We start from the raw sequence: 10,968 nt of genomic DNA on the forward strand, positions 1-10,968 counted from the left end.
ACATATATTTTATACCATTAGGAGGAAAAGTGGTTGCACCAAATTCAATTCTGTTGGCCCAAACCTAATAGTACCTTTGGTATTGTACTAATATGGGATTTTCATAATGCAAATAATCTCAATTTGCCTGCTTTTTAAGAACATTGAATTTGCTTTTTTGAATCTACACTCCTGCAAACTAAAGGTCAGCATTTCAGTGTTTGTGTTTTGCCTTTGTGGCCCCTTTGATGCCCGTGATGTAAATCAGTATTCAAATATTTGAGTAGAAAAAGGCACTGAGATTTCCATAAGAACCGAAGGACCCTGATCTGTTAAAGTTTGAAAAACTAGTGAAATGGCTGGTTGGTTTGTGACCATTAAACTGCATGTTTGTACATGTGTCTAAAACTTTTTAAGGGGTTGTGCTTAGTTTTCTTTAACAGACTTTTTTGCTTGTTTGTTTTTACATTGAAAAGGGTTCAACAAAACAACAGTCTGTGAAGACTGTACAAGTGATGTGCCACGGACAAAAACAGCCATATGAAACAGTCATAGTAAAGGGATAGTTCACACAAAAACTGAAATTATTTCATCATTCACCTTGTCATTTCAAACTTGTGTGCATGTCTTTCTTCTGTGGACCATAAAATATTAATATGTTTTTGTCCATACAGTACAATTAAAGCAAATAGAGTCCAGTGTTGTTTTTGACCCCACTGAGTTTCATTGCATGGGCAAAAACATTTTTTTTTTTTAAAATATTTGATTTATGTTCCACAGAAGAAAATGTGTCATATAAAAGTTTTTGAATGGTAAGATTCTTTAAAAGCATTCTTTTTTGGTTCAAAAACTTTTGACCATAGGTTTGAAATGACACAAGGTTGAGAAAATGTAATTTCTTTGCATCCCTTTACGCTCTTTAAGCTCATAAGACTTTCTAAGGTGTCTATGACATAAGATACAGCGGAAACTAGTCCATGACTCCCAAATGATACTTGACAGATCCCACCAACCCATGAAGATCATTCAATAGGATTCAATAACTGATGCTTGTATTGTGCTTTAAAAGAGACTGTTTTATATAATATGGATTTTCCACAAATAAAGGTCAGACTCTTTAAGATTAAGATTAGAAATGATTGGCAAATCACATAATATGGTAGATGAGAGCGAGTGATGTTGTTGTTGTTGTTGTTGTTGTTGTTACGTGACCGAAGTTGTCTCATTCGTTGTTGTTGCTGTTGCTTTCAAGATCTTTACACTGGATGTTTCCTCCATTAAAATCAGTGCCCGGCATTTGAACTCCATGCTTGTCTACGCACCAGCAGATGCCTCGCTTGCGCCCCCTGGAGGGTTTACACTGGAGGGTCGAAAATGGACAAAGCAAAGTAAGCAGAGTAATTTGACCATGCCCTCATCCATGTGTTTATAGGAAAGAAAAATTTTCCGACAACTAAGCTTGCCGTCTATAAACATGCTGAAGTGCAAACTAACCTGTTTGCGCTTGAAGAAGCCTTTCTTATCACAGTTGGGTAGGTACAGAGAAAGAGCCATGACTCTGGAAGCGTCCTTCATCCTCTGGATAATCCCATCCAGCTTTCTTCGGCATGGACCCTGCGGTTAGCACACACATCATTAACAGAACAGTCTGGAAAAGGTGTCAGAAACACATTACTGACAAGTTAATTAACAACTTACAATGTCAGACTGATGTTTGTCCATTCCGAACAGCGGGTAGTCCATATGACCCCTTGTCCTGAGTTTAGCCTGCTGTCTCTTCCGATCCTTCCGCATGGCCTGGGCCTTCTTGCTGTTAATGTGGTCTCGTTGGAATAATGGAACCTTCGCCTGAGGAAGCAGATCCTCCGTTACCTCTGGAACCAGAGCGTCTTCATGTGACTCTTGATCTAAGAAGAGGACGATAGTCAAATGCAAAGGCATACTGAGACAAATACACCTGGAGGATCTATTGACAGAAATGCAATATAATTTGCATTACTATGTTTCCAGTGGTGTATAAAGACCTTACATAATGAACCGTTATGTTTGTATTACCTTAGAATGAGCCATTTCTATTTACATACACCGCGGGTCAACTTTCATGCTAAGTCGCCGGCATGTTTCTACAGTAGCCCTAAATGGACAAACTTCTCTACAGAGTGCGTTTGCTTGACTGCCTACTCTCTGCTGTCTCAGTCGACGACATATTTGTCCTGTGTTGGCCACCGTAGCTTCTCTATATTGTAATTTGCAACCTCACCGCTATATGCTGCTAAAATTTACACACTGCACCTTTAAGACAAGTCATTTCACTCAGCGGGAGACTTGTGCCGATATTCGATAATGCGATAAATCGCGATAATGAATATGCACGATATTGTAATCATCGGCACTTCAGAATACCGTAAATAATAATTTATTACCAATTATTAATATTTTATAAGGCAATTAAGAATACTTTACCCATCAATCGTATAAAATGCACAACACCGCTGTATTCTGCGTCAAAAGGACACGCGCTCAGATGTAAACAATCCCAACGTGCACGAGAAGCACATGGTGGAACCAGTGAAGGAGACGAGCTGAATGAAAGTGCGCGTTCACTCTCTGACAGCAGAGGGCGCTGATGGAACAGCAGCGGTTACCACGGAAACCGTGCAAACAAAGTAACTGCGCTAGTGAAGTTTTTAAAATGCTTCAAACAGCCATTCATTTTTTTGTAATCTCAGTGTTGTTCATTACAGCACCAAATACTGAATACTTAAAAAATACTTAAAAGGATATTTATTTTCAAACCTAAACATTTTTATATTTTAATCTGGGCTACAACATGCCCTAATGATTAGAAATGTTCTGATTATTTGTTATTGTTCAGTAAAACTTTGAAAACATACAGCTTCATTAGTTAACATGCTAATTCATTATCACTAAACTGACAATAAAAATACTATTAATTATTAATTAATGTTAATTTCTTAGTTACTATTTAATAACATTACTAAAATCAAAATAACATTTAATGGACCTGAGATAAAACTAACGATGATCAGTTGTGTTTCTAAACTAACATTAAAAAAATAACACTTTCTGTAACAAATGTAGCTATTGCTCAATCTTAGTTAATGCATTAAATAGAGTAAAGTGTTATCTGTCGTTCTTCATAGCCTAATTGTTTTGCATTTTAATCTGTTTGAAAATTTCAGTCAGAGTTGTTTTTGTTTTATTACAAAAAGAGTTCTTAAACCTGTTAAACTATGATAAAAATGGTTTTGCAACTTATTTTAATATCGTGATAATACCGTATACCGTGATAAAAGCTTCATCAATTGATCACAACATGAAAATTTGATACCGTCACATGCCTACTCAGCGGCCATCTTTGAAACGCCTCTCGGTCATGCAAGTGCCGCTCCTATCTCTTTGAATGGGGAAACATCAAATTCTCCAAAGCTGTTCGCCAAGCTTTCAATTAATTTGAAATCACCAATGAAATCTGACAACAACTGTCTCATAAATTTTGTTTCCCAAACACTCGAATCATGACAAAAAAAATGGTTTTTTTTCAGGCTGGATCAAGCTAATGTGAATGCGCATCTCTATAGGAAGTGCGCATCTGACTGTTTCTATAAGAACCGGAGCTGCAGTGATGCGATGACTTTACCAATCGCCGATTGGCTCTTATTTAGAAGGCAGGACTTATTCCGCCATATTGTGCATTGCTTTTTCTCCTATTCAAAACAATATGAGTGCACCGTCTGTCTATATAGTCTTTGATGTGAGTCACAAAACCATAAAGACCATCAGTCTAAGGCCACGCTGGATTTGTGTGCTCATCATCTGACTACAACAAAGACGTCCTGCACTGGTCTTACATGGTCATTGACGAATGAGGTTTTTAAAAGTGTAAAAAAAAACAAAATAGAGATATAATTAATTTTAAAGTTTTATTAAGTGTTAACAATGAGATTATGTGGTTTTACAATCAATTAATGCTGCTTTTGTCATTTTTTTTTTACAAGATGGACAAAATTTGTCACCAAAAAAAATTTGGTTTAACCAAAATATCGGTTTTACCGAATGACACTTTTGGTTACACCAAATGATGATATTTTCAAACAATGCTAACAGGCTGATATCTAGCAAAAGGACAATCAAACATTTTATAATTACTGCAAGTTTTTTAAATATTACAACCTTTTCCATGTTTTATAGCGGTTGCACCGAATGACCTGATGTTTCAGGACATGCGTATGATCAAGTGAAAACATGAATTTTTCAAATAGTTAAAAGAGAGTTAGTTACTTTGCTTCACAACCATGTGGTCCTTTGCAGGTGTCTGAATGATGTCACATGATACTGACCACATGACTTGATCCTAAATGGTCCCTTTATATCGGTTATTCCAAATGACATCAATGAAATTCATTTTTCTGGACATTCTTTCTCATAACAAAACAACGACTTCTACACATAATTTTAATACCATTTTGCACTATGTTAATATATGATGTTATAAAATCATGCCAGAATAAAAAAATATATACATTTATTACATTTTAAGATATTTTAATGACAATTGAAAGGCTGTATTGGCCTTTGGACAGTTAAACCAAATGACCTTTTGACACTTCAAAATTTTTAAAATACCTTTATATGTAGCAAAATATAATTAAAACCTTTTTGATCCAATAAAAGAGTTGTACTACCTTACATACTTTGGATGTCATATCTTTGTTTTTTGTTAATATTAAGGCCTTTGGACAAAAAATGACCCCCCACATACATTGCGAATGTTGCAGCTCAGTTTATTTGTGCAATTAATCCATTGATTTTAACAGAGGCTTAGCAAGACTAAGTTCTGACAGCGAGCCAGATCTCTTCAGAAGACACAACAGATCAACAGATATTGTTTTTTTAGAAGTTGGTTTTCTCCAGGTGTCTCATAAAATCTCATACAGTAGCTCTCTGATAAACTTTATTAGCGGAAATAAAGCAAGTCTGCCAGAAAAGAAAAATAGCTGTCATGCATATTCACTGGCCATGCAATACAACCATAAACATAAATGCACCATAGAAAAAGTTATTCAAATTCCAAAAAAAGTTACACTTTCAATCAAATCAAGCATGACAATAAGTCTTCCACAGTTTGAACTCAACCACCTCTTTCTATTAATTGAAAGCAGAGATGCCAGATGCCGACTTCAATTTGCCTAGTCTAGAACCTCCTTCTCTCGCTCACACGTCACTGCATTGCCCAGCTGTACAGTGAGTAATCAGATTCAAGGGTTTGACCCCTTCCTCGCCCCTCTGTGTCTTCTGTGGAGAAGCTAAGCAGCCAGGGTCACAACAGACAAGCAAATCTCCCAAGCCATTAGTGACGACATCACTGACAAATCAGGGAAAAAGCCTCAGCAAATCTTTGAAATCATTGAATAAATCAACATGGCGCATCCACTTTCTTAATCTGTTGTTTTATCATCTCACAAGCATTAGTTAACTGGATGTTTCTATTTGAGGGATATTACGTTTTATTTTAGTGATGTTACAAACGTACTTCCATGTCTCCTATAATCTGCGGTTATTGTTCTGGGAATGCATGCTAATCTGAGATCTGTGTGGCCCTGAAAGAGGATGTGTGCTCATTCTCTCTCTCTCTTTGCTTTGTCTTTGTCAGACGTTTCTTCTGTTACATGTTACCTTTTATCACTAAAATCTCATTTGTACAGTACAAAGGTTCCACAAAATGGGTGCATTTACCCAAACTCTTTAATATAGAGACAGTTGTTGTGGTGACGAATTAAGAAATCAAAACTTAATAATACGTGAGCATGTTTTGTTAATTGCTACCCCATTTTACTTCAAACTCGTTTTTTTTTTTAATTCATGCCCTCAAAACTTCTGTTGTCCTTTTGCTGTGTGTAGTGATGAGACACATGAGTGCTTTTATGAGCAGAGACAATTTGCAAGATAAATGAGTTTTATTTAGAATTGGGAAGCCATTCCAAATGCTTGGTTTGAGTTTGGCAACCTAAAATAGAACTCAATCAAATTGTCTCTGCCTATATAACCGTGTCAGCGACCATAGATGTGTCTCATCACGCATATAAGGGCCATCCTACAGAATTGATGCTGTCCCACAACCAAAAAACACATTTAAAATGCATTTAAGTCTTCAAATGTTAGATGTTTACTAAGATGCTTCAATTATCTGTTGAATCCCACAATAATATTTAAAATATCAGTAAACTTAATATATAAAATCATCATTTATTGGGTATTTTCAATTGGGAGGTGTGTCCCAAACCCCTGAATTTCAACTTATGAAAATGATATTGAAATAACTTTAAAATAACTTTTTAAAAATATATATATATTTATTTTATATTTTCTTTGTAAATAATGAAACTTTATGTAAAAAAAAAATGTGTCCCGCATTTTCATGTCACTACTGAAACAAAAGTGTGTTTGAGTCTGATTTTAACACACTTCTACATTTCTGATCAGGAAATATTCCTCTCACAGCCTCTCTTTCACAGCAGATAGATCATCATTCTGAGTTAAATGAGTTCAAAAGTCTGAAAATCTGTGTGGAGCTTTAAGGAACGTCACTAACAAACACCTTTTTCTGCAATTAAGCAAACTTTTATGGGTTTTATTCCATTAAATTTAGTTTTTATGTGTAGAACTGTGCTGATTATCATCTTTGAGCGGGTCAAAATTATCTAAAATTGTCACGACCGAAACATGTCATCATTGTTTTGGTAGTGACAAAAGGGAACACAATCATTTATTTGGGGGAAATAAACAAAATTTTAGTACAATTATGCAAATCATTAGTATTTATGTTTTAGTATGTGAGTTAAATTGTGTCATGTGATGTGGTCACTACCAACACATTACTGTCACGACCGAAACATGGGATGTTTTGTCAGAAATAAAGTATATTGAATGATCAGCTAAGATTATTATAGTGTTTGGTTCAATGTTTATTCAAACTAATGAATCCTTCACTTTGAAATCAGTTTGATAAACTATATGCCTTTTACAAAGAAAGATTGGATTCAAAATACAACAAATCTAATAAATTACACTTGAAATATTGTTAAAATTGTAATTGTTATTGATTTAGATTAAAAAATAAAATAAAAAATATTTTCACAAGGTAGATGTAAACAATCTTAATAGGTCGATATAAGCCTTCTTATTAAATTATTTATCATTGTGTTTCAGAAGTGACAAATTTGTGGAGAAGAAAAATGTTCCAAAACTTTCTGAATTAACTGCACAATTACTAGAAATGTGTACCTTGGATATTATACAATTGGCATACATACAAAATTTGTGGAAAAATATTTTTTTTTGAGACGTTTCCAACTGTGACTTTGAAATTCTTATTTTGTGGCCACAATATCTTTTTTTTTAATGGCTGACACAATATGAATTTGTGATTACAAATAATTAAATTAATAAAAATATGAAATTATTACTTTGATACTAGGTGGGTCAGAGTACCGTTTTGCATCATTGCACCATTACACAGAATTCAGAGGTGGCATAAAGCCTTCTTAGAACAGCCTTAACTCAGGTGTGTAAACCTTAGAAAAAAAGAATCTAAAAATTCTATTCTGAATGCCACCTCATTCTTCCAACTCATTCTCTGTCAGAACCATTCTCAATTCCAGGCTAGATTTAGAAAGACTTGCAAGATGATGATTCAGAATGAAATAGCTGCAGCAGCTGTTTTCAGTAAATGTGATGAGATCGCATAATCACAGTTTTAAGGGTGCTGACAGTTAATCGCAGATTTTTGCAAAGAAAGGCAGGGGAGGCTAAAGCCTGTGAAAAGCAGTGAGATAAAGAGGATGACAGAGAGATAGATCTGCGGGTGTGTGGGTGGGGGTTGCTAGGAAAGAATTTGATTTGAATACCAATTATGCATTTAATAAGTGCATAAACGCATAATAAATCCTACAACATCTTTCTGTATAGATGTCCTGACCTAGATAGATAGATAGATAGATAGATAGATAGATAGATAGATAGATAGATAGATAGATAGATAGATAGATAGATAGATAGATAGATAGATAGATAGATAGATAGATAGATAGATAGATAGATAGATAGATAGATAGATAGATAGATGCTACTTTCTCTTGTACGCGTTCGTTTATTGCATGTAAAACAGATGTAATGCATGTCAATAAAACTTACCTTTCGGCATATGAAGTGGTTTGTATAGACCTAGTTTCTCGTTCATGCAAACTCCTTTGCCGTAAAGCAGAGCGTGCAGCGGCTTTTCCTCTCCGCTCCGAGGCAGGCAGCGCAGTCCCTGTCCACATGTCCCCGTGTAGACTCCACACGCCTGGCCCTCGGTCAGTGCGCAGGTCAAGCAGCATCCGCAGCCGGGCTCCTTCACCACCTGACAGCCCATCCGCACCGGTGGACACATGGACAGCGCCTTCTGATCGCATGGCTCACAGGGAACGTACGATGCAGAAATGCCGGGTAGACCCCATACAAATGTTACCAGAGTACACAAACTTAACAGCATAGTCCTACTGCAGAAAATCTATTCCACAAGCCTTGAATTAGTCGAATTCGTTTGAGATGTCCGTGTTTAAAAATAGCAATTATCAATCCTCTCACCTCTTGGTAGAATCCAATGGTTAACATAAGAAATGAAATCTAGTTAAAATGCAATGTCCTGAGATGAAATGGAATCAATGGAATTCGGGGGAGGGGGGGAGAGCACAGACCTCAAAAATTGGTGTAATCAACACATTCAGCTCTATATTCAAAAAGGAAATCAATATTTGCCGGTTCCTGCAGCTTAATCAAGCGAACTGTGTTCACCCCGGAGAGCTGCTGTCAGTGTGAAGCTCTGCTCACGTTAACCGCGGTGGAGGGAGGCGCGCTGCACTTCATTTAAAGGTACTGGTGCCTCTTGGGCGGATCCCGGAGTGATGCTGTGCTTTAAAGTAGGATTAATATATTATTTTTTGTCGTTAAATAAAGTTTAAAGTTACTTAAAATAAAAAAAAATTGTAATTGATTTATACGTGCATATCAGTATTTATTCTTTACTTTTTAATAATGTGCACTTGAAATCTTTAATCAAAATAGAGTGGTGCAGGGATGTAGCACTTATATTTAGCTTTTAGCATTTTAGCACTTCCACTAATGCTATTTCATGCAATCTGACTTATTTAGACTGTTAAAAAGTTGGACTCTCATGCTAAACATGGCAAAAGTTTAAAAAAACGAGTTGGACGTATGACGTATGAGTATTTCTGTGCCAAATACACTTCTTCAGGCTTCATATAAGTTTCAGAAAGTTTTTTTTCGAGGTTTTTTATGACGTCATAAAGGGCAGAATTCCTTGTAAGGGCACTTCTCCCGGAAGAGCATGCAAGAGAGCAAGAGCACGCCCATCAATGTGCTTCGTTCGGGGTATGGAAGTCGCCTGTAGTGCTGCACAGGTCTTGCTCGATAAAGATTTGTCACTTGTTTTTCATCAAGTTGTTCAGTCAACAATGTCACCAAAGAAGTGTGTTTTTGGTTGTGAGGGAAAGATCGCCTTGCTTCCCAAAGAACTCAGCCTTAAGGGAACAGTGGAGCTGAGAGATTTGTGCTCATGCATTACATTGATGTGCTCTCAACATTTGTCTCTACCATTATAACCACCTCAAATTAACTATCAAAATAAGGATAAAGTTGTGTCTGAAAGTTGCAATACATTTTTTATTGGTTAAAATTAATGGAGAATACCTTGTGTTTTTCCATGGCTGCTTGAGCCCTCAGGATCGGTGCTTATGGTTTTATAAACAAGCACTAGTTCAACACTGGATTTACCTGTACAGAGGTCATGAGTCGGAAAGGTAAAAAAGGTCATGAGTCGAACCGCAAGCAGTAAGTAAAACTGCATCAAATGTCTGTTATGTAGGCAATTGGCGTGTAAGTGCATATAATGTAAACAACACAAACGTATAGTGAATCAAAAGTTATCCAGGAATAATGTGATGGTGTATTGTGTGTGTTTAAATACATTTGTTTAGTTGACCATCAATAGCTTGCAGACGTGTTATGTATGTACTTAACACGTGTATGTTATGTACCTTTTAAGTCAGTGGGTTTTTTAATGGGTTTTTGCTTGAAATAATGTCTGTGGTGAACACAGGCTCTAGATATTTTCACATTTTATTCTATGACATAAAATACATCAGTAATACTACTATTCTCTTGTGATTTATTTAAAGTTTTTGCTTGTCTTGTAAAAAAGGTAGAAAGCAGGTAAACTCATCTACTCACTATTCTGCTTTCACAGCCTCATTGTGTTTATAATCACGCTCTTTCAAACTATTGTATTGATAATGTATTTAAACAAAAAATAAAAGTTTTGTCAGAAGCTTATGATGGTGACATTAAAGTCATCAGACCGTGGTGTAATTTGATTATGTGGCAGTGAGTGTGTGCAAACAGAGTGACTCCATGGATCATAATGGAGTCAAAGGTGCATGTCATCATCCAAGGGCACATCCTATGTGACTTGTGCAAGAGATGCACTGTGGCTCTGCTCAGTATCCACAGGCACTTAACCCCCTAGTTTCTGACTTTAAATGAGAAAGTCCAGGTTTAGTCAGGTCTTAGCCTGAAACCCCAGAAGCAAGGCTGTAAGGGGAATACACAACATATCCTCAGTCATATTATGCTAATCCTGAGAGGCTCATAGGGAGCAGTCTACCAAAGGGAGCATGCTAGCAGTCAGTACCTCCAAGCTCCAAATGCATTGTGATCCACCTATATTCCTTTTTTCCCAAGCTTATACCCTGCCAAGGGAAAGGGTGCTCTCTAGAGACCTGCATAGCTAGCGATCTCCATCGCAATGCCAAGAAAAAAAAGGAGGTGATTACATCTACCTTTACATGGATCTAAGAAGCCCACAAAAGCACTCATTCGAGGGGAGCAAACCCCAACACTAGTTGGGGA

The 10,968-nt window shown here is 36.4% G+C and overlaps 1 protein-coding gene across 1 annotated transcript; it reads right to left on the bottom strand.

Annotated features, from left to right (window-relative positions):
• Positions 1 to 1,201: 1,201 nt before the first annotated feature.
• igfbp5a (insulin-like growth factor binding protein 5a) lies at positions 1,202 to 8,533 on the bottom strand. Its single transcript, XM_067373643.1, has 4 exons — positions 8,194 to 8,533; positions 1,678 to 1,886; positions 1,474 to 1,593; positions 1,202 to 1,339 (listed from the first exon to the last, which is right to left on the bottom strand). The coding sequence occupies exons 1-4, from the start codon at positions 8,531 to 8,533 to the stop codon at positions 1,202 to 1,204; spliced, it is 807 nt and encodes a 268-aa protein (XP_067229744.1).
• Positions 8,534 to 10,968: the final 2,435 nt, after the last annotated feature.

The sequence above is a fragment of the Chanodichthys erythropterus genome, chromosome 21 (genome assembly GCF_024489055.1).
Source record: "Chanodichthys erythropterus isolate Z2021 chromosome 21, ASM2448905v1, whole genome shotgun sequence".
Classification (NCBI taxonomy): domain Eukaryota; kingdom Metazoa; phylum Chordata; class Actinopteri; order Cypriniformes; family Xenocyprididae; genus Chanodichthys; species Chanodichthys erythropterus.